The 24,904-nt window shown below is 45.4% G+C and overlaps 1 protein-coding gene across 1 annotated transcript in view; it reads left to right on the top strand.

The window, feature by feature from the left end:
- The first annotated feature begins 222 nt into the window (after positions 1-222).
- CA7 (carbonic anhydrase 7) overlaps positions 223-24,904 on the top strand; it is a 43,918-nt gene continuing 19,236 nt past the window's right edge. Inside the window, exons 1-3 of the mRNA XM_068259538.1 lie at positions 223-289; positions 15,376-15,573; positions 24,625-24,743. Of these exons, the coding sequence (XP_068115639.1) occupies positions 250-289; positions 15,376-15,573; positions 24,625-24,743 (357 nt within the window). The 5' untranslated portion in view covers positions 223-249. The remainder of the gene's footprint in view (positions 290-15,375; positions 15,574-24,624; positions 24,744-24,904) is intronic.

Genomic DNA, 24,904 nt, shown 5'->3' with positions numbered 1-24,904 from the left:
CATAAAATAAGCATACAGCATAGATTCCCCAGAATAATGACTAGTCCCTGGCAGCAGAGAGGAGAGGTGGGGTGAGAAGGGCAGTGCCTGTGTCCTACCTGTAATCAGCTGTGCTGCCCCCCTCCTCCTCCCCCTCACTGTCCCTTTAAGTGTTTGATTGGCAGGTGTACAGTGCGGTATAAAAAGAGCAGGTGAGAGTGAGAGTGACTGTAGTGTATATCAGACTCCGCTGTTCCGCTGCCTGTGACAATGACTGGCCAGCACTGCTGGGGATACGGCGAGGAGGACGGTAATTCTCTGCTAATCTGCTTCTCTTCTGCAGCCTAGACATTCCTAAGTGTATTAGCTGTACACACAGCTCTCTGTTCATGTACTGCTTTCTGCCACCCTCTATACCACCACATACCTCCACATCCTGCCCACAACCTGCTATCGTCTACCCGTGTCTCACCTTACAGCTGTCCCCTCTTATTGCTCCATACCACCCCCCCCCCCCCCCATCCTGCTGCCCACAATCTGCTATCGTCTCCCTGTGTCTTACCAATTACTGCTGTCCCCTCTTATTGCTCCCTACCCCCCCCCCCCCCCCCCCCCCATCCTGCTGCCCACAATCTGCTATTGTCTCCCGGTGTCTTGCCCATTACCGCTGTCCACAGACATTTAACGCTCAACTTTTCTGCTCCAAGTTGCTGCTTGGATTAAATCCCGACGGTGGCAGCTTTTTGATAGCAGCAATGACATTTATAATGGGCAGCACGGTGGCGTAGTGGTTAGCGCTCTCGCCTTGCAGCGCTGGGTCCCTGGTTCAAATCCCAGCCAGGGCACCATCTGCAAGGAGTTTGTATGTTCTTCCCGTGTCTGCGTGGGTTTCCTCCGGGTACTCTGGTTTCCTCCCACATCCCAAAAACATACAGATAAGTTAAGTGGCTCACTCCTAAATTGACCCTAGACTACAGTACTTACACTACATAATATACATACATAGACATATAATAGTAGGGATTAGATTGTGAGCTCCTTTGAGGGACAGTTAGTGACACGACAATATATATATATATACACTGTACAGCGCTGCGTAAGATGTCGGTGCTATATAAATACTAAATAATAATAATAATCCCAAATTTGTTGCTGTTTCCTAGGATAGGATTTTGATTATTTTTACCCAAATCATGTATGTGGAACCTTCAGAAATTTTCTCTTGATTGCAAAATTTGTAGAAAAAAATTCTACAAATGTCTTCAGGGGCTGGTTGACACTTGGAGACTTTTCAGCGCTTTGCTGATCGCAGAGCGCTGCTGCTAATGTTTCCCTATGGGATCATTCTCACTGCAGCGTTAAACGTGCTGCATGCAGTGCTTTGTGGGCGACTGAGATGTGATTCTCGTTCTATTGAACGAGAATCACAACGCAAACTGTGGCAAAACCATGATCTCGATCGCGGTTGCGATTTGCTTTCAGAGTGTGAACTAGCCTTTACTGTATTCGGTAAGGCTGAAAACAGCTGATTTTGCTGAACAGTTTGTGAAATGTCAATTCACTAAGGACGAAATCTTATGGAAGACTGAAAATACCAACCGGTGATGTATATTACAGAATTGTGAGGTAAATACCTCAATAAATGTCAGTTCACAGAGATTATCACATGCGGTAACACAAGTGAGAAGTTCGGCGTCTCCAACCTGGAGCTGTCAGTAAATGTGAATTCTCAGATTATCACATGCGGTAACACAAGTGAGATGTTCCATGTCTCCAACCTGCAGCTGTCAGTAAACGTGAATTCACATAGATTATCACATGCGGTAACACAAGTGAAATGTTCGGTGTCTCCAGCCTGGAGCTGTCAGTAAATGTGAATTCACAGAGATTATCACATGCGGTAACACAAGTGAGATGTTTGGCGTCTCCAGCCTGGAGCTGTCAGTAAATGTGAATTCACAGAGATTATTATTACATGTGGTAACACAAGTGAAATGTTCGGTGTCTCCAGTCTGGAGCTGTCAGTAAATGTGAATTCACAGAGATTATCACATGCGGTAACACAAGTAGGATGTTTGATGTCTCCAGCCTGGAGCTGTCAGTAAATGTGAATTCACAGAGATTATCACATGCAGTAACACAAGTGAGATGTTCCGTGTCTCCAGCCTGGAGCTGTCAGTAAATGTGAATTCTCAGATTATCACATGCGGTAACACAAGTGAGATGTTCGGTGTCTCCAGCCTGGAGTTGTCAGTAAGGCCTAGTGCACACCAGAGCGGTTCTGCTGCGGTTTGCGATCCGCTTGCGGGTGCAGATCTGCTAGGGTAATGTATTTCAATGGGCTGGTGCACACCAGAGCGGGAGGCGTTTTGCAGAAACGCATACTCCCGGGCTGCTGCAGATTTTGGATTGCGGAGGCGTTTCTGCCTCAATGTTAAGTATAGGAAAAACGCAAACCGCTCTGAAAAACGGCACTTCAGAGCGGTTTTGCAGGCGGTTTTTGTTACAGTAGCTGTTCAGTAACAGCTTTACTGTAACAATACATGAAATCTGCTACACCAAAAACGCTTCACAAAACCGCAAAATGCTAGCTGCCTGAAACGCTACAGAAAAATAACAAAAAGCATTTCAAAATATGCTAGCATTTTGCGGATCTGCTAGCGTTTTTTAGTGTGCACCAGGCCTTTATGTGAATTCACAGAGATTATCACATGCGGTAACACAAGTGAGATGTTCGGTGTCTCCAGTCTGGAGCTGTCAGTAAATGTCAATTCACAGAGATTATCACATGCAGTAACACAAGTGAGATGTTCGGTGTCTCCAGCCTGGAGCTGTCAGTAAATGTGAATTCACAGAGATTATCACATGCGGTAACACAAGTGAGATGTTCGGTGTCTCCAGCCTGGAGCTGTCAGTAAATGTGAATTCACAGAGATTATCACATGCGGTAACACAAGTGAGATGTTCGGTGTCTCCAGCCTGGAGCTGTCAGTAAATGTGAATTCACAGAGATTATCACATGCGGTAACACAAGTGAAATGTTCGGTGTCTCCAGCCTGGAGCTGTCAGTAAATGTGAATTCACAGAGATTATCACATGCGGTAACACAAGTGAGATGTTTGGCGTCTCCAGCCTGGAGCTGTCAGTAAATGTGAATTCACAGAGATTATTATTACATGTGGTAACACAAGTGAAATGTTCGGTGTCTCCAGTCTGGAGCTGTCAGTAAATGTGAATTCACAGAGATTATCACATGCGGTAACACAAGTAGGATGTTTGATGTCTCCAGCCTGGAGCTGTCAGTAAATGTGAATTCACAGAGATTATCACATGCAGTAACACAAGTGAGATGTTCCGTGTCTCCAGCCTGGAGCTGTCAGTAAATGTGAATTCTCAGATTATCACATGCGGTAACACAAGTGAGATGTTCGATGTCTCCAGCCTGGAGTTGTCAGTAAGGCCTAGTGCACACCAGAGCGGTTCTGCTGCGGTTTGCGATCCGCTTGCGGGTGCAGATCCGCTAGGGTAATGTATTTCAATGGGCTGGTGCACACCAGAGCGGGAGGCGTTTTGCAGAAACGCATACTCCCAGGCTGCTGCAGATTTTGGATTGCGGAGGCGTTTCTGCCTCAATGTTAAGTATAGGAAAAACGCAAACCGCTCTGAAAAACGGCACTTCAGAGCGGTTTTGCAGGCGTTTTTTGTTACAGTAGCTGTTCAGTAACAGCTTTACTGTAACAATACATGAAATCTGCTACACCAAAAACGCTTCACAAAACCGCAAAATGCTAGCTGCCTGAAACGCTACAGAAAAATAACAAAAAGCATTTAAAAATATGCTAGCATTTTGCGGATCTGCTAGCGTTTTTTAGTGTGCACCAGGCCTTTATGTGAATTCACAGAGATTATCACATGCGGTAACACAAGTGAGATGTTCGGTGTCTCCAGTCTGGAGCTGTCAGTAAATGTCAATTCACAGAGATTATCACATGCAGTAACACAAGTGAGATGTTCGGTGTCTCCAGCCTGGAGCTGTCAGTAAATGTGAATTCACAGAGATTATCACATGCAGTAACACAAGTGAGATGTTCGGTGTCTCCAGTCTGGAGCTGTCAGTAAATGTCAGTTCACAGAGATTATCACATGCAGTAACACAAGTGAGATGTTCGGTGTCTCCAGCCTGGAGCTGTCAGTAAATGTCAGTTCACAGAGATTATCACATGCAGTAACACAAGTGAGATGTTCGGTGTCTCCAGCCTGGAGCTGTCAGTAAATGTCAGTTCACAGAGATTATCACATGTGGTAACACAAGTGAGATGTTCGGTGTCTCCAGCCTGGAGCTGTCAGTAAATGTGAATTCACAGAAATTATCACATGCGGTAACATAAGTGACAGTGGCGTAGCAATAGGGGTTGCAGAGAAAGCTACCGCATCGGGCCCTTGTGTCAAAGGGGCCCTCCCTCAAGCAAAATATTATAATTTGAATGCAAATTGATGCACATGGATGCAGCTAGCCATAAGTATACTTACATGAGTTTTGTACAGCAGGAGACATTGGCAGGGCTTCCAAACAGAGGCTGCACCCGAATTGACTACCTGCAATAGATGTGCAGAGCTCCACAATTGTGGACTAAAATACACAACATGCATTCAAAACAGGTATACACATTTCTCTCAAACAGACAAACAAGAGAGATGTGTATACCATTTTATGACTAGCAGCACTAGGAAAAAAATCGTGTTTTATCGTTAGACTAGCAGTAGGTCTTCCCCGAGAGGACCCGTCATCGCCGTGGGGAAGTCTAGTAGGGAATCATTTGTGCACATATTATTTATACTGAAGCTAACGTCCTCCTTTGCTGTACCTGTTTTGAATGCATGTTGTGTATTTTAGTCCACAATTGTGGAGCTCTGCACATCCATTGCAGGTAGTCAATTCGAGTGCAGCCTCTGTTTGGAAGCGCTGCCAATGTCTCCTGCTGTCCAAAACTCATGTAAGTATACTTATGGCTAGCTGCATCTATGTGCATCAATTTGCATTCAAATTATAGATTAGGACTATTACATGATTTGCATCTGATTTGCATTCAAGGCATGTATTTAGCCCTGTGGGGCTCTGCATGCCTCTGTTGGTCTACAATTCAGTTTCAGCCTATGAGCGCTGTCATTTGTTTGATGTTTGTTTGAGAGAAATGTGTATACCATTTTATGACTAGCAGCACTAGGAAAAAATCGTGTTTTTATCGTTAGACTAGCGGTAGGTCTTCCCCGAGAGGACCCGTCATCGCCGTGGGGAAGTCTAGTAGGGAATAATTTGTGCACATATTATTAATACTGAAGCTAATGTCCTCCTTTGCTGTACCTGTTTTGAATGCATGTTGTGTATTTTAGTCCACAATTGTGGAGCTCTGCACATCTATTGCAGGTAGTCAATTCGGGTGCAGCTTCTGTTTGGAAGTGCTGCCAATGTCTCCTGCTGTACAATATTGGTAAGATTACAGATATTCTACTTTTGAGAATCGCTCATGAGGAGATGGACTAGTCCAAAACATGCCAGATCCAACAGATTTTTACAGCATACTGTCGGCAATGGGCCTTTGCACACTTACCACGTCACACCGGATGTTTCTGAATCGCTGCCGAGCCAACGCAAAGTCTGCAGGGCTTTACCATAGGATCGTATGACTTCTGCCATTGGAGTCCATGGGTGACGCAGGAATTTCATCAACAGGAGCGTGATGCGTCGTGGTGCACATGCACGGACCATCGGGAATCCCAGTGACGTAGTTCCTGCCCAGCAGTATGTCACTGAGCGGGGGCGGCTCGATGCATATGACCATGTCGCTGCACTCTGCTGCATGATCATATGTTTGTCATTTTTGGCATTGCAGTGGGATGCAGCAGGAGCATAACATCCCTACTGCAATGCAAAATTATTCAGGATCTATAGCTAAAGGTACTGGAGGCAGGAGATCAGCAGGACAGCCAGGCAATCTGAAATAAATATGTCAGCCCCCATATATCACCTCAGGTTCCCTTTAACAGGGCGTTGCCATAACCGATTGACACGAGCTCAGTCACCTGTAATCCTATAAAGCTTATATAGATTACAGGTCACAGATCTTACACAAATCTCTTTATCCTCCCCCAGAAATGCTATACATTGGAAGTGTTGCTTTTCATTTGCTGTATGGCTCGTTATTTTTCCAAGCGGCAGGCTTTGATATTTCTCCTCGTTACGCTACTCTGATTTTGCATGTATAATGTATGATATTCATGTAAGGATTCCTGCATGTTGGATGGAATAACGTTTGATTTTATTCAGAATATTGTACCAGCGCTGGGAAGGCTCTGGATTTATGAGGCTTTTGCCTGCTTCTATGCGATGCTGCAATTTATTTTAGAACGATATTGATCATATATTTGCAGTAGCGAGATTACTCCGTGTTGGCACAAGTCAGACTCGGCATACCCGCTTAGCCAGAGGACATAGATGGGGAGAACATAAATGAATTAAACAACTTACATTTAAATTCCTGACTCCAGCGATTCTTGATTTTTTGGGGCCATTTCCCCCCCCCCCCCCCCCCCTCCTGGCGCTTTACCTGCATGTTGTGATTTTTTGCAAAGCGCTTTTCTAAAGCGATGTGGTTTGTTCACTTCCTGACGCAAGTCAGAAAGTGAACTCTTTGACCCGGAAAGAATAAATACAATGCATTTATTTCTAAAAGCGCTCAGGAAATTGCTATACTACGGTAAGCACTTTTTCAAGTGTTTTGCGATTTCCCTATACCTTCCAATATAGGCAAATCGCCCCAAATATGGTACAGGCGGTGCTTTGGTGAGCGGATCGGAATCAAACTGCTCAGATGTGAACACGCTCATAGGGAATCATTGCACAAACCATTTTAGAGCGATTTTGAAAATCACAGACGCTTAAAACAAGGTGTGAACAAGCCCTCAAAGATAGTGACACATAGTAGAATGTGGTTATAGTGGACTTGAACTCTTACACAGGACAGAAACGTAATCCTAGAGAAATGCACCCTGTATGTGTATGAAAGTTTAGCCTGTCTAACTTCCCCTCATCTGTAATCACAAATTGTAATCTGATCTCTCTCCTGTGTCACATGACTGCCTATGGTGGAGATGGCAGGTAAGGCCATTTGAAAGCACAGGCTGTAAACAATATGTCTGCTTCCATAAATCAGGAAGTAGAAACCGTGCAGATTTATTTTAGGATTTGTATCAGCTGTAACAAATACATGTTTTTTGTTTAAAGGTTAGTATGCTGTTGCTTATCTTTTAGAGCAGAGAGGAAGTTCTGAGTTCAGGTCCGCTTTAATGATTCACTTTTACAGTAATTATCCTGGTTTCAGCATCAGAAGCACTTCCTATATCTATTGCTGTGTATTGGGATTTAACCCCGCCCTCCCAGTGATGTCACAACCTAGTCTGATTAGATATGCAGAATTCTCCTCCCAGAGAATTCTAGGAGACAAGGGCCCGTATGCAATTCACATCTTCACCTGAGTTTTCTACCAGGAGATCATTTTTCATCTTCGATTTAAAATAACTTTCCAGCACTTTTCAACTAAAAAAGTACCAAAAAGTAGGTGAAAAAGTATTAAAATTATTGTGAGTATGAGTCTTGCTTTCTGGTGGCTTAAAAGGCATTTTATTGACAAGTCTAAAATTATCACCTAGGAAGAAACTCAGGAGAAAAAGTGAATTGCATTTGGCCCAAGGTATGTTTTATATTGCTTTGGAACAATCAGTAAAAAAACAAAACATTCTGCAAAGATCATCTGACAGGAGTAAAGTTGTTGTCACCTGTGATATGAGGTATGAGCCAAAAATAATTCCGGGTACAACCCCCGTTGTACTTGGCGAAATAAATATGATTCTGATTCTGATACATTTCAGAATGCAATCTACAATGGGCAAACAGTGACTAAATAATTTATAAAGTAATATTGTAAAAAAAAATGAAGTAATTTTATTCACTACGTTATTTTCACTACAGTTTCCCAAATCTGATCAGAGAGGAATCTGTTACTGCCACACATTGCATGTAGATTTCGGATAGATTTCAGCATTAACCTCCTCGGCGTTCTATTGAGATCGCCAGGGAGGCTGCGGGAGGGTTTTTTTTTAATTAAAAAAAAACTATTTCATGCAGCCAACTGAAAGTTGGCTGCATGAAAGCCCACTAGAGGGCGCTCCGGAGGCGTTCTTCCGATCGCCTCCGGCGCCCATAATAAACAAGGAAGGCCGCAATGAGCGGCCTTCCTTGTTTTGCTTAGATCGTCGCCATGGCGACGAGCGGAGTGACGTCATGGACGTCAGCCGACGTCCTGACGTCAGCCGCCTCCGATCCAGCCCTTAGCGCTGGCCGGAACTTTTTGTTCCGGCTGCGCAGGGCTCAGGCGGCTAGGGGGGCCCTCTTTCGCCGCTGCTCGCGGCGAATCGCCGCAGAGCGGCGGCGATCAGGCAGCACACGCGGCTGGCAAAGTGCCGGCTGCGTGTGCTGCACTTTATTTGATAAAAATCGGCCCAGCAGGGCCTGAGCGGCAGCCTCCGGCGGTGATGGACGAGCTGAGCTCGTCCATACCGCTCAGGAGGTTAAATGTATTATATATGTATAGGACTCACACTATCGCCGGGGCCTCAGAAGCAGACGGGCTCCCCCAAATTATTAATAGTGCTCCACAGCGGCAGCAGAGTGCAGTCACCACTCACCTGTCCAGCCGGTGCGTTTCTCCTTCCTGTGTCCTGGAGCGGGGGTCGTCACTAGTTCTGGGGCCCTGGGCAATTACATACCACCATGCCCTGCCCTGCACTCCTTCAACCAAAATTTACCATCCATAATGTTGATTGATTTTGTATGAAAATCTATCTAGACAAGACAAGACAAATAACATTTACCGTATATCGTGCTTTTCTCCTGGCGGACTCAAAGCGCCAGAGCTGCAGCCACTAGGACGCGCTCTATAGGCAGTTGCAGTGTTAGGGAGACTTGCCTAAGGTCTCCTACTGAATAGGTGCTGGCTTACTGAACAGGCAGAGCCGAGATTCGAAACCCTGGTCTCCTGTGTCTAAATTACGATCAGGTGGGCCATATGGGGACATCGATTTCTGAGTGATCAAATCCGCCAGTCTCTCTGAAACCTCCAAGGCAAAACTCTCCAGGTCTGCCTCCCAGGGGCATTGTGGGAGAGTGATGTCATCTGTCACATGTAACATATGCATGCAGGTGCACAGGGATGTGCATGAGGTGCATCGTCTGATGGAAGATGCTGTCCCATTCTCCAGAAGCAAAACAAACATGACAGCAGACATCATTAAAAAAATGTCATTCATAAAAATGTCACAAACGTCAACTGTTAGGATTCTGAAGTTTGGCTGCTATTTTGGGCTGTCGGAGGCGAGGGTAAAGGAAACCAGAGACAAATAAGGATAAAAAGTTTTATTACAAACCTGGGGCCTCCTCCAGCCCCATCCGCACAGATCGCTCCCACGCTGCCATCCTCAGCCTTCTCTATCGCTGGCACTGGGTCCCATAACTTCGGCCAGTCACGGCCAGTTTTACGCATGCACAGTGCGCTCCCTCCGGCTCTCCGGCAGAGAATAGCACTGAGCCTGCGCAGTATTATTCTCCGCTGGAGAGAGACGGATGGAGCGCACTGCGCTTGCGATGACTGGCCAAAGTTACACGACCTGGTACCGGAGCTGGAGAAGACTGAGGACGGCGGCGTGGGAGTGATCCGCGCGGATGGGGCTGGAGGAAGTCTTAGGTATGTATAAAACTTTTAAGTGTACTCATCTCTGGTACACGCTTGGGCAGAGAATGCAAATAAACCAGATAAATACTGGTTTATTTGCAGTGGGGATGACATAACCCACGCTGTATATCGATTGCCGTACCCGAGCCTCTGCCACCTGATTTCTACAGCTCACTTTACACTTAGGGTATCAGCTATGCAATGCTATTACTGCTGGTGGCATTGTCACCTCCTCACTGTCATTAACCTAACCTCAGCTAACTTTCCTTACTGATGCGTAACACTGACCTCACTAATTCTAACCATGCATAAACCTCTCTGATCCCCCTCTAATGATGCTTAATCCAAACTTCTTAACCTTAACTCATAGTACTCACATCCTCCTTCTCCTACCGTTGTATTTAAAGTGAACCTGAAGTGAAAATAAACTTATGAAATAATTAATTTTATGTGTAGTATGGCTAATGTACACATTATGCAATTTTCCATTAGATTGGCGGTCGTATCGATTATTTCCGATAGGTCTGATGGTTTATGCACAGTTCCCAATCATTGATCTAAGTCTCCGTAGCAATGATCGGTGGCTTCTATGAGAAAAAAAAAGTTTCCCATCCACAGTACACTTTCTGTAAGCGTGCATGATAGTACGCTTACAGGACGCATATAAAAAAAATACTGAGGACATCATGTGGTCAAATAGTAAAATTACACCAACAAACATTTTTTTTTCATTAAAAGTCTTTTTTTTTTTAACATGTAAAATTAACCCCTTTCCTCCCACACTCTCCCCAAGGTACCCAAACATTTTTTTGTATAATAAAAACAAAATGACGATTAAGAAATATGCATAAACAGTTACCTAAGGGACTGAACTTTTTTTAATATGTATGTCAAGAGAGTATATTACTGTTATTTTTCAGATTATGGGCTTGGAAATAGTGATGAATGCAAAACTGAAAAAATGCTCCTTTATTTCTAAATAAAATATAGGCGCCAGACAGTCATAATTTAAACGGTGTAATAACTGGTAGAAATGGGCAAATAAATTACGTGGATTTTAATTATGGTAGCATGCATTATTTAAAAACTATAATGGCCTAAAACTGAAAAAAAATGATTTTTTTTCCCCCAGTTTTTTCCTATTTTCCCATTAAAAAACATTTAGAATAAAATAATTCTTGGCAGAATGTACCACCCAAAGAAAGCCTAATTGGTGGTGAAAAAAACAAGATCTAGTTCATTTCATTGTGATAAAGTAATGAATAAGTTATTGGCGAATTAATGGAAGGAGCGCTGAAAGGTGAAAATTGCTCTGGTGCTCAAGGTGTAAAACCCCCTCAGTTGTGAAGTGGTTAACCAGTACACTGTCCAGCCACTGCTGAGGCATTTAGGCTGTCAGTAGGGGCGCCTTTGCCAGATCTAGTCTTGCATGGCGCCACCCTATGTGGGTCTTTGTCTGACACTTTGATCCCCCCCAGTACCACGCATTGCCGCATAATAATAAAATTAGAAAATAGAATCAAAGCACATACAGTGAGAATGCGCCCTAAGCCCTAACCCACACTTTTCAGTAACTTTGAGAAAGCGCCCAATTCACAGCGCCAAAATAGATTCAGACTTGCAGGAAAGATTTAGGGCTGGTTCAGACACGTCTGAATCAGCAGTCCAGCGTCTCTTTGCAAATGTGTTTCGGCAATAGTGCAGAAAAGCATTTGTCGGCTTTCGGCTGTGCTTTCTGGGTGCTGCATTTTTCACCCCCACATGGGAACACGGAAGCATGATGGTAAACGATCTGCTTCCAGAGCCAGCTAAGCGCTGGGTAGACGACTACAAAAATTGCATCAAAGCATGGTGTCTGCGCAAACAACGGTACATGATTGTACCAACGGCTGTCCATTCATTTGAATGGACAGTGTTTAAACGACGTTTACTGTCATGTAAATGTCTGTGTGAAGCGGATTTTTTTTGGGGGGGGGGGGGGGTGGACTGTTAATATGATTAAAAAAATAAATAAATAGAGAATGCAAGAGGTGTGACTCTACTCTAGAAGCTGTCATGAGCCTGGAAACCCTTATATGATGTCACGTATCGTTCTGAGAGGCGTATCTACTTCCTGTAAGAACAGATGTGGGCGCAGACAGTGATAAAATGCTAAAAGACTTTCTAACCTTTTTCCACATGCTTCAAAAGTAATCTTATTTTGTAAAGTAAAAGAAGGATTTTGCGATGAGTATTGGACCCGGCACAGCACGCCACCCCTCGGAAAGAGAATAGGAAAGTGATGTAAATTACCAGCAGCAGGGCTATTCCTTGCCGCAGGTGTCATAGAATATATAGATAAGAGATCCACTTACGCCAGCGATAGACGATCACCAGAGGTCAGGAAAGCGACACTCTAGAATGTCCTGTCTTCTGCCTCAGAAGGAGGATGAGGTTACAGACACTTCTCAGCACATACTGGAGACATTTTTATATATATGAGAACATAATGAGCCGAGATCCTGCCATTGCTGAGAGGGAATTGGGTCAGACGCTGTAAAATGCCTCTGGCTTTATCATTATGACTCGTACAGACTCATTCAGATCCTGTCATATACTGTCTATCTTCTGTCTCTTCTGCTGACATTGAGCGGTACAATGACCCATCATTATCTGGAGATCACCCAGCTCTTGTGCTGCGCCACACAGAAATCTTTACACTACAGGACTATAATGACCTGCTTGTGTTTACATCATATAGACAGCTTCCCCCAGATTTTGCCAGTTCTGTTATCCTCTCCTACTGCCAAATATAGTGTAGCATGTACTGGTATTTGAAATGAAATATAATAGAGTAATAAGCTATACTCACAAAGCAGGGTTACCTCAAAGGCAACCGCTGTATAGGCAGGTGGGGAGATTAGACCGGATTCCATTCAGGATTAAGAAGTCGCTCGCCGTAGATTAGGGGAAAAGGGGGTAACACCACTCCACCAGGGGTGGACTTGATATAGCGTAGTATGGATACAGAGGCGCCAAAAGGATGAAAGTATCTAAAAAGTTTAAAACATTAAGAAGGCAGTGGTGGACTTACCTCCTCCAAACAGACAGAAAAAAAAACACATTGCCAATTTGTTTGTCAAATAGAACAAGTTTATTTATATACTCGGGGGGACAATGCAACACGTTCCACAGGTTTGATCCCATTTCATCAGGCAATAACAACAGAGTAATAACATATGTGGTCAGAAGAGCCAGGAACCTCTGTCTGATTGTTGATCTTAAAGGACCACTGTAGTATGAGGTATGTGGAGGCTGCCATATTTATTTCCTTTTAAACAGTACCAGTTGCCTGGCTAACCTGCGGATGCTCTGCCTCTAATACCTTTAGACCTAGACCCTGAACAAGCATGCAGCAGATCAGGTGTTTCTGACATTTTTGTCAGATCTGACAAGATTATCTGCATGGTTGTTTCTGGTGTGATTCACACTACTGCAGGCAAATAGCTCAGCAGGGCTGCAAGGCAACTGGTATTGCTTAAAAGGAACTCAATATGGCAGCCTCTATATACCTCTCACTACAGTTCTTACCACATCCTTGTGGAAAGTCATTATACCTAACTGGTCTTAACTGTACACTTTTTATGCTTGGAAGATTTATGAAATAAATTACAGTTTATGCTACTTAGGTGTCCTCCCGTTACTTTTTCATGACTTGTTCTGAGTGAATACAGGATCGGTGCTGACTGAAAGGAGAATGGTCACATATCAGAGCATCTGTTTATGGAATTCTTGCTGTGTAAATGTGTATGGTTGCACCAGCGCCACAGTCCAATACTATGCATTGCATTGACTGTATGCAAACTTGTAGTCAGAAAAACACACAAGAAGACTGGCGCCTACCCCAGATCAGGCTCTGGTCTTCTTGTGTGTTGGATCACCAGAGAATCGGTGTTAATAATAGTGAAATTTACTCACAAAGCTGGGTTGCTTATAAGGCCACCACTCATGAAGACATGTAGGGAAGTACTGTCCCCACTCGGCCTTTACAGCGGTTGCAGGATTAGGTTGCAGCTCCAAATGATTTTACTCCAGGACCTCCTAGGGCAGGAGTCAGGAACCTTTTTGGCTGAGTGAGCCATGAACGCCACATATTTTAAAATGTATTTTGGTGAGAGCCACACAATATGTTTTAAACTGGGACAGTGCGCATGCACAGCAGAGGGCTCACATCCCTGTTGCCATGGTGATGTATACATGGTTGATCCAGCGGAAGTGTCTTCAGCTTCTCTTGGTTTTTCAGCAACATTAGCAATTTCCCCGAGAGCCAGACAGGAGAAATACCCACTAACAACTTGTACAATTAGCTAGCTGACTTGGGGGTTGATTCACTTTGTAAGATGCGATCCCCGCACTTTGGCTCAATGACAGACAGCCTATTGGGCCAATCAAAGTGCAGGGATCTCATCCTACAAAGTCACTGAACCTGACAGAGTCCTGGGTGGGACAATTGGAGCGGCTGTTAGTTTTGGGGGGAGTGCAAGTTAGTTATTAGTGCATGCTACAGCAGTGACATGCCTACTTTGAAAATGTTGCTTGCGCTGCCACACTAAGCTGCGCTGCTTGAGCAGTGTAGCTTAGTGAAATAACCCCCACTGATTTGTATTTGAGCCAGATGTAGCAATCAAAAGAGCCACATCTGGTTCCCGAGCCATAGGTTCCCTACCCCTGTCCTAGGGTATAGACCCCTAGCGTGGGGGTAAACTGTATGCAGGAAAAAGCTGGAGGCGCTTGTAGATATCCAAATGCATATGTGTATGAGGAATTCCTTATAGCAAAGTAAACCATGGTATAAATTATGACATACATATATATCTCCTACCTTAGAAAAGGAAAGAGGATCAGACATGACAATGCGTTTCACAGCAAAAGACGCTTCTTCAGGTCAATTGCTGTGCCTTCCATAAAAGAAGTATGCTATACAATGGTGCCCAGGAGCATACTTCTTCTGCTGAAGGAACCGTAAACGCGTTGTCATGTCAGTGCACAATAAAGTTTGAAAAGTCCAAATTTGAATCTGATCCTCTTTCCTTTTGTAAGGTAGGAGATATACAGTATATGTTCAGTATGTCATTATACCGTGGATTACTTTGCTATAAGGAATTCCACATACATACACGCATTTGGATACCTTTTGATTCCTCCAGCTTTTTCCTGCCATTTGATTGACTGAAATGGGACACAGTTCTTTTGCTGGAAGCTTGTTTTAAAGACCTACCCTGACTGATGAACGGTAAAAATAAAAGGTGCCTCTACACCAATGATCTAATATTTGGTGAGAGGTAGGGTCAACAGGCCCCTGGTCTCTCTCCAGGCCCCAGGCACCTGCCTAAGTTGCCTAGTGCATAATCTGGCTCTGTGTGACAGTGTCATGTTATATGGTTTGGGGTCAGATGCTGTGGAAGATATTTGTTTAGAACAATGATAGAAGTCAGCTATTGGGAAAACAGTAATATAGTAAAATAATAAAAGAATAGAAAATCAATGATGTTACCATTTTACCAGCTTACAAACAGATCTGTATATTGTAGTGCATGTCTCTTATTGCTCTCCATTTTCCCTCTATCTCCAGGTCCCTCTGAATGGCACCGATACTTCCCCATCGCCCAAGGGAACCGCCAGTCGCCCATCAATATTGTTGCCAGCCAAGCCGTCTTTGATCCTAACCTAAAGCCTTTAGTGGTGTCCTATGACCATTCCACGTCCATCAGCCTGGCCAACAATGGCCACTCCGTCATGGTGGAGTTCGATGACAACGATGACAAAACAGGTAAGACCTCAAGATCAACATCTTAAAGTGGAACTCTGAGCCAGAGTAATGAAGGGTTAGAGCAGGCCTGGACAAACTCTGTGCAGCCCGGGCCACATTCCTAACTTGCCTGACCTCCTCCTCACTCTTTCCCCTCTCCCTCCCTGCAGAGTCGCAAGCAGGCGATTAGCGGGGGGTTAACTCACCTACGTAGCTCTTCCTGCATCACATCTCCATAGTAACAGGCCATCATGTGACATGCGTCACATGACACGCCAGCGTACCACACACTGGTAGCCAGCGTGTAATACGCTGGCATGTCACGTGACGGCCTGTTACTATGGAGATGCGATGCAGGAATCGCTATGTAGGTGAGTTAACACCCACTAATCGCCTGCTCGCAACTCTGCAGGGAGGGAGGGGAAAATAAAAGGAATCCGGCCCACAGGCTGTAGTTTGCCTAGCGCTGAGTTAGAGCCTCCGCCAGGTTTTGTCCAAGACTTCCTCCCTTTCTGTTGATGGTGAAACCCCAGGAACTTTTTGGTTATATGAAGTATGGCTCGATCGAATGATCAGAAAAATCTAGCCATTTTATGACCACATTTACTAAGTAAGGAAGTAGCAGTGTAACTCTGGGGAGAAGTTCTGCAGCCCCCCAACTTCTAACCTACCAAGGCATTTCATCCAAGGAAGCCCCTTCCTTGGGCATTAGCATGTAGTTGTGATGCCCATGGTTGTAGCCCCGCCTCCTATGCATGGCCGTTTTTAGGGCCGTGCGGCCCGTGCCGCCGCCCTGAGCGCTGTTTGGAGGGGGGCGCTGTAATGGAGGGGGGAGCCGGAGCCGCGGGGAAGGCAGCCCGACCTCTCCCTCCCTTTCCCCGGGCCGCCCTCCGTGCTCCCCCCTCTGATGCACAGTAAATAGCGCAGCAGGAAGCTCTGACCACAACTACTCGCCTTCCTGCGTTCCACTCGCTGCTATCTCCTATCGGTATAGACACTGAGTGATACACACGCTGCTTCCTGTTTAGCCGGAAGCAGCGTGTGTATCACTCAGCGTCTATACCGATAGGAGATAGCAGCGATTGGAACGCAGGAAGGTGAGTAGTTGTGGTCAGAGCTTCCTGCTGCGCTATTTACTGTGCATTGGAGGGGTTAGCACGGAGAACGGCCCGGAGGAGAGGGAGGGAGAGGTCCGGCTGCCCTCCCCCCTCCATTATGGGGGGGACCTACCTAACCTATACTGGGGGACACCTACCTAATCTAACCTATACTGGGGGGGCAGAAACCCAGACAGGTTGTCATCTTTCCTCCCTCTTTGGAAAATGGAAAAAATGACTCTTTGGAGGAAGTAATGGGGGGGGGGGGGGGGTAGTTATTGACTAATTGGAGGGGGGAAGCTGCCTAATAAGCATCACTAGCTACTTGAGGGGGGTGCTGCCTAATAAGGGTCATAATGTCATTTTGGTAGTTTTTGCCGAGGTGAGATACAAAAGTGACATGAATGTCTGATTGATTGATTGATTGATAAGAGATTATTGTTCACGGTATATATGTTAGCTTCTTTTGGTATTGGATGTTCTATGATAGTTCATTACAACACTGGCAGTTATAATTCAAAATAACACATTTGTTCATTCTCCTCAAAAACTGGCTATGAGCTATTTCTAACCATAACACTCTCATGGAAGATTGACCATGAGAATTTTGCTATCTACAACACTAGTCAAAATATGAGATGATGTGCAAGTTCTCACATAAGCAAAAAATAGTCAGACGTGTTCTGTGACACTTCTACAGCACGTTGTGATCACGCAGTCATGTGTCTTGTCTGCACACGCGTACTGATACAAGCACATGGTGATCACGCACCCTTATCTGCACAGGTGCATGGATGAAACATGTTCTACGCCTGCGCAGACATTGAATTCTGTCTATATAAAGGAGGGAAAAATACTTTAGGGGGGACTCTCGAAGGGAAAGCAGATATGGCGTCTGTTTGTGTAGCCGGGTATTTCCCCTCCGACGTCGCTGAGGTCCCCCGATCTTCTCTGTGTGATGCAATACTCCGTAAGAAAGAATATTGATGTTCACTAATTACTCAAATACAATGTAACTATGATTCTGCAAGCCTAGATGATTATTATAACAGGATTGTAGCTCAATAAATATTACTATTGAACCTTTCCTCATGTTTTGCTGTAATTCATTTTACCCACTACGGTGGTGAGCGTAGTTAGAGGGTTTAAAAACCCTTCCCGTGAGGCAAAACACAAGAGGTGCCTTGAAAAAAAGTCATCAAGGGCGCCCTCACCCCAAAAAGTATGCGCACCATTGTACTAGACGGTAATTTTCCATCTTCTTTTTAAAATAACTTTTCAGCACTCTGCAATTGAAAAAGTACCAAAAAGTTGGTGAAAAAAGTACCGCCAAAGTGATTCTATTACTTATCAGTATTTTCTTGCTTGCTGTTGGCTTCAAATGCATTTTATTTACATGGTGGGAAAATATCAACTAGAAGAAAACTTGTGAAAAAAATTGAATTGGATCGGGTCCCGTTGTTATCTATTACACCTGCATGCTCCATCTCCACTCGTATCAGGCTAATACAGTCACCATGTCCTGGGGCACAGCCCATTGCTACCACTGATTGTATTCAGCTATCAGTGAGGCAGACAAATATTGACTGAATGGGTGGATAAACTCATAGCAGGCCAGGCCAGGAAACCCTTCTATGATTGGAGAATAACTGACTTGGCAGTTTCACCATCTGCTAGGAAGCCCGGTCACTATTAGGCTCCCTGCACACTGCAAATCCGTTTTCCGATTCCGTTTCCGATTCCGATTCCGTTTCCGATTTTCCTTGAATACATTCAACAGAAAAACGGATCAAAAAACGCAGCATGCAGTTAAGATTAAAAATCTGAATCGGAATCGGATGTAAAAACAGATTAAAAAGCGGAATCGGAATCTGAAATGCATGCAGTGTGCAAGAGGCCTTAATGACATCTTACGGCACAACTAACCAGTCATCAGAAAAGATAACAGCAGCCAATGGCCTCAGATAACCGGATCATCCAGAGGAAGGCAGAAATAACTGTAAAAGTGGTTGCCAAATCTCTGCTTCAAAAAGGAAAAATACACCCAACAGTCAATCATTCATCATTAGAAACGTAGGTAGAAACCATATAGAGAATTCCTTTTAAAGTTATAGAAGCGGCTCTGACGGACGAGTATAGAAGCCCTTTTCAACTACCAGCGTTTTGCGATCCGTTTCTGATCGCTTGTGGAGCGCAAAATGCGAAGTACAGGAAACTGATGGAATCTGTGGCGATTGCTTCCATTAGTGTGATGCGTTTGCGACACGGTTTTATCTAATTTTTTCCTCGATTTGGCAATTCAAAATATTATACCACTCGTTTTTTTTTACTCCTGGCACAAATGGCAAATGCACCACAGTTGCGCCGTACACTCCGCCTCCATAGTTCTTTCGCTAAAAACGGAAAAAAAACGCGCCTTAAAGGACAACTGACCTAAGAGTGAAATGGAAGCTGCAATATTTAATTCCTTTGACATAATGCACATTTCCTGGCTGTCCTGCCTCTTAGCCATAGCCTTTGAACAAGCATGCAGCAGATCAGGTGCTCTGACTGAAGTGTGACTGGATTAGCTGTATGCTTGTTTCAGGTGTGTGATTCAGACACTACTGCATGGTATTGTTTAATAGGAAATAATTCATGCAGCCTCCATATCCCTATCAGGTCATGTGTCTTTTAAAATTGGCAATGTTGTTCAACATTTTTTTTCGACTGAAAAAATGTTATCAAATTTATTCAATCAATTGTATTTCTGCCATGACTGATTAGATAATTATTGAACCATTTGGGAAAAGTCATTTTTATCTTGTTCAGAAAAAAAACGTATTAGGATTATTAGGATAATCTTTCTTAGTAACCATGGAAATTTTATAATTTGGTTATATGAAGTATGGCTCGATGGAATGATCAGAAAAATCGAGCCATTTTATGACCACATTTACTAAGTAAGGAAGTAGCAGTGTAACTCTGGGGAGAAGTTCTGCAGCCCTCCAACTTCTAACCTGCCAAGGCATTTCATCCAAGGAAGCCCCTTCCTTGGGCATTAGCATGTAGTTGTGATGCCCATGGTTGTAGCCCCGCCTCCTATGCATGGCCGTTTTTAGGGCCGTGCGGCCCGTGCCGCCGCCCTGAGTGCTGTTTGGAGGGGGGCGCTGTAATGGAGGGGGGAGCCGGAGCCGCGGGGAGGACAGCCCGACCTCTCCCTCCCTCTCCCCGGGCCGCCCTCCGTGCTCCCCCCTCCGATGCACAGTAAATAGCGCAGCAGGAAGCTCTGACCACAACTACTCACCTTCCTGCGTTCCACTCGCTGCTATCTCCTATCGGTATAGACGCTGAGTGATACACACGCTGCTTCCTGTTTAGCCGGAAGCAGCGTGTGTATCACTCAGCGTCTATACCGATAGGAGATAGCAGCGATTGGAACGCAGGAAGGTGAGTAGTTGTGGTCAGAGCTTCCTGCTGCGCTATTTACTGTGCATCGGAGGGGGGAGCACGGAGAACGGCCCGGGGAGAGGGAGGGAGAGGTCGGGCTGCCCTCCCCCCTCCATTATGGGGGGGACCTACCTAACCTATACTGGGGGACACCTACCTAATCTAACCTATACTGGGGGGCAGCTACCTAATCTAACCTATACTGGGGGGCAGCTACCTATCTAACCTATACTGGGGGGCAGCTACCTATCTAACCTATACTGGGGGGCAGCTACCTAATCTAACCTATACTGGGGGGCAGCTACCTAATCTAACCTATACTGGGGGGCAGCTACCTAATCTAACCTATACTGGGGGGCAGCTACCTAATCTAACCTATACTGGGGGCAGCTACCTATCTAACCTATACTGGGGGGCAGCTACCTAATCTAACCTATACTGGGGGGCAGCTACCTATCTAACCTATACTGGGGGGCAGCTACCTAATCTAACCTATACTGGGGGGCAGCTACCTATCTAACCTATACTGGGGGCAGCTACCTACATATCCTATACTGGGGGGCAGCTACCTATCTAACCTATACTGGGGGGGCAGCTACCTAATCTAACCTATACTGGGGGGCAGCTACCTAATCTAACCTATACTGGGGGGCAGCTACCTATCTAACCTATACTGGGGGCAGCTACCTATCTAACCTATACTGGGGGGCACCTACTTAATCTAACCTATACTGGGGGGCAGCTACCTATCTAACCTATACTGGGGGGGCACCTACCTAATCTAACCTATGCTGGGGGGTACCTACCTATTCTAACCTATGCTGGGGGGCACGTACCTAATCTAACCTATACTGGGGGGGGGGGGGGCACCTACCTATCTAACCTATACTGGGGGGAAACCTACCTATGAAACCTATACTGGGGGGCAGCTACCTAATCTAACCTATATTGGGGGACACCTACCTAATCTAACCTATACTGGGGGGCAGCTACCTATCTAACCCATACTGGGGGGCACTTAACTAATCTAATCTATGCTGGGGGGCACCTAACTAATCTAACCTATGCTGGGGGCACGTACCTAATCTAACCTATACTGGGGGGGGGGGACCTACCTATCTAACCTATACTGGGGGGCACCTACCTATCAAACCTATACTGAGGGCACTTATCTAACCTGTATTGGGGCACCTATCTACCTACCTAGCTAGCCTATACAGGTGGCAACTATACTGGCTACCTGTATTGCAGGCACCTACCTAACTAACCTATACTGGGGGCACCTACTTATCTAACCTATGCTGGGGGCAACTATTCTGGCTACCTATATTAGAAGCACCCACCTAGCTAACCTGTACTGGGGCACCTACCTATCTAACTTATACCGGGGGCACCTGCCTATATAACCTATACTGGGGGCAACTATACTGGCTACCTAAACTGGAGGCACCTACCTGGCTAACCTATACTGGGGCAACTATACTGGCTAACCTACGCCTGGCTACCTATACTGGGGTACCTATTCTTGGCTACCCATACTGGGGGGACCTATACTGAGTGCAACTAGACCTGGCTAACCTATACTGTGGGCACCGATACCTTGCTCCGGGGAGGGGGGGGGGTGCATTTTAGCCTACAAACTGCACTGCTCCTATGTCACATGTGGAGTTGTGTCTCCTCCTCCCCATTGGAGCTGCGGGCGTTCTGGCCGGGACTGAACATCTTATGTTTTAGCCAGGATATGGCATATGAGAAGGTATGAACTCCTGCTACAGTGGATCCACCATCCAGCAAGTCATATAATCTCTCAGCCTCTTGTGTAGGAGTAAGGATGCTGCAAAATGGCATGCTGATAAACCTCGGGTGTAAAGCCTTGATTGGGTGTGTGGCACTAACGAGTTCTATTTTCTGATGACCAATGGACCTGACGGACCCCTGACCAGTCTCCTCCCAAGTGTATGGGTGCCCCCCTCCGGCCCATGGTGCGTGTTGCATGCGCCTGTACTGTACCACGTGACACCGATGCGATTAGTGATGTCAGTACATGCACCAGTGTCACATGGTACAGGGGCTCGCAGTAACAACTCAAAAAGATACTGGACACCGGAGGGAGGCAAGGATTTGCAGCGACATGACAGGTGAGCATGTAACACCACAAGCTTGGGGGGTACATATTACATGGGGGAGGGGGTGGCCCAGCAAGCTGTGGCATCGGCTCTAGGACAATTTTTCATGCTGAAATCTGTTGGAAATCTGTCTGCAGTGTGTAAGTAGGTTACAGATCCCCCAGATCAGATTCTTTCAGAGAGAGATCTGGTGGCACATGGACAGGTGTATGGCCACCTAAACGGCTCTTTTCTACATCCAACTTACATCTATTGCTAACCTATCAGCTTACTAACCTTCATCACTAACAGGCTGCTGTTAACCCTTACAGAAAGCGAACTGAAAAAAAATCTATGTAAGCCTTTGTGACAGGGATGTGAGCACGCTAGAAATGCACATGTAAACCTGTATGACCGGTTAGAGAAATGCCTCCATCCGTCTTCGGCCACTGCAGCAGGAGTGGCTGGTTTACTGATCCGCCACAGCTATGGTGGATAGGTCATGAATATATTCATTTATAATGTCCCCCAAGCAGGTGTGTGAAGTATAGACAATGTATTTTGGTGGCCAGAACCATATAGCAAGCACACGTCTGCCAGGATGTCACTCTAACATTTAATCCAGGGTGTAGTTAATCCTTGATGCTTGGAAAAGTTGAGGACAAAAGAAGAAGAGAACATCAGAGGTTAAGATGGGTAGACAGCAGAACATGCCTTTGCAACAACTGAAAGAAGCCAAAATTGACAGACACATCTGGCGTGCAGAATTACATATGGTCACCAAGAGTCAGAGTCAACTAAACAAATGAGGACACATAGTTATGACTTTCTGATGGGAAAGCCTATTGGAGTTTGCACTAAGAAATCCCAGCACTGCCCACATGCTTGCTGGGAAAGTGGAAGAAAGGTGTGTCTGTTGTGTGCAAAGAACTGTTAACAGATAACAAACCCTGTCAACAATGCAGGAGGGGGTTAAAAAATAGAGGATCCTAAATGTAGTGTAGAACATGTCAGGCACACAAATTAGGACTGCCCACTTCCAGAGATTCTCCGCCCACAGCCCGGATTTCACCTCCACAGTTGAGGAGAGGAAACTACATCCTACTGGGGGAAGAGAAAACAACCGTGCAAATACCTGCCCAATACGTCACAGCCTGCCACCAACTAAGAGGAAAATGATACTCCATGGACTGTATACTCCTTATATTGCGACTATACCCGCTCCCCTATGGACTGCACATCCCAGCCCCCCATACTGTCCCTTATATCATTCACATCCCTATGGACTGTATTCCCTAACCCCCTATACCCTTACCTTATCCGCACAACCCCCCCCCCCCATGTTAATGCTTTGCTTTGACAATGCTAAATGTATTTGGTCCTGCCAATAAAGCTTTTTTTTTTATTTGAATTTGGATCTATTCACCAGTTTCTTCTTACCAACCACACAACCACTAATTATGCAGGAGGGGAAAATGGGATTGACCACTTGTGGGCAAATTGCAGGAGGAGGTAGGGTGGCTCCTTGATCATTGCTGTCTAAAAAGAGTTTACTCTCCTTGTTGGACCTCTGTCGATTAATTACAGCTATCAAACTGTTTCATGCAGAGACCAACTTCTGAGGGCAGGGGATAGACAAAAAAGATCAATATTTCATAGATTTTCACTCTGGGTCATGTAATAGGCTGCCATTGAGCAGAGACAATAAAACGTTAAAGGTGCCCTACATGTAGCGATGATGGGCAGATTCGACCAAGAGACAAATCTCTCTTTGATCGAAGCAGATTAGAGATCTGTCGGCTGCCCATACACCGCAGGCCGATTCCCAGTCAATTTCAGGCTGAAATCTCTCGGGAATCGTCCGAGTCTGCCGCCTTGCAGCTGCATCCCTAGTGTATAGATGTGCCCCCGTGTGTGCATTTATACATCCTATGTCACCCACCATGCAGTGCCCATCCGTCTTTGGAATCCCGCTGCTACATCAGCGCTATACACGCCGCTGGCATTTAGCATGTGCTTCGTGGAAATAGGGCACATTTATACGCTAGGTAGAACAGTGCCAAGGGTTTCGTCGCTCATCCCGATATTACTCGCAGTTACCACCGCACACCCAATCAACCACAACGGCCGGATATTTACAGTGTGTCCGATCAATACATGCGGCCAATTTCGACCCAATTGGGCACACTCTTGGCGCCATCGATTTTCATCCGATTTGATAATAGTTATCAAATTAAATGGTCGATCAGTCACCAAGTCTAAGTTGAGAGAGGCAACTTTATAAATGTTAAAACATGAAATAAACTCATGGGACATCTAAAAAAGGTTCTTTTTTTGGAGTAGGAGGATAGATACAATTGTTTATCTCATAAATTTATTTTTACCTTATGCTCACTTTAAATCTTCAGTCTGGCACACTTCATGTTGTCTTCTTCTTCCAGTGATCAGCGGGGGTCCCCTTGACGACCCGTACCGGCTCAAGCAGTTCCACTTCCACTGGGGCATCCAGCGCAATGAAGGGTCCGAGCACACAGTGGATGGGAGGTCCTTCCCCTGTGAGGTGAGTGAGGAAAGGACAGAGATGGAATATATGATGTCATGGGGACCTAGGCAAGGTAGTAGATTTGGGGCCACCTTGTGGTCCTTTTGGTAAGGTGAAGTGGTAGAGAGGTCAGAGAAGGTGTCTGGTGGGCCCCTTGACACCCACCAGGCTCTAGGCAC

The sequence above is a fragment of the Hyperolius riggenbachi genome, chromosome 11 (genome assembly GCF_040937935.1).
Source record: "Hyperolius riggenbachi isolate aHypRig1 chromosome 11, aHypRig1.pri, whole genome shotgun sequence".
Lineage (NCBI taxonomy): Eukaryota > Metazoa > Chordata > Amphibia > Anura > Hyperoliidae > Hyperolius > Hyperolius riggenbachi.
The sequence above is the reverse complement of the archived record's forward strand: the minus strand, read 5'-3'. Positions and strand labels throughout refer to the sequence as shown.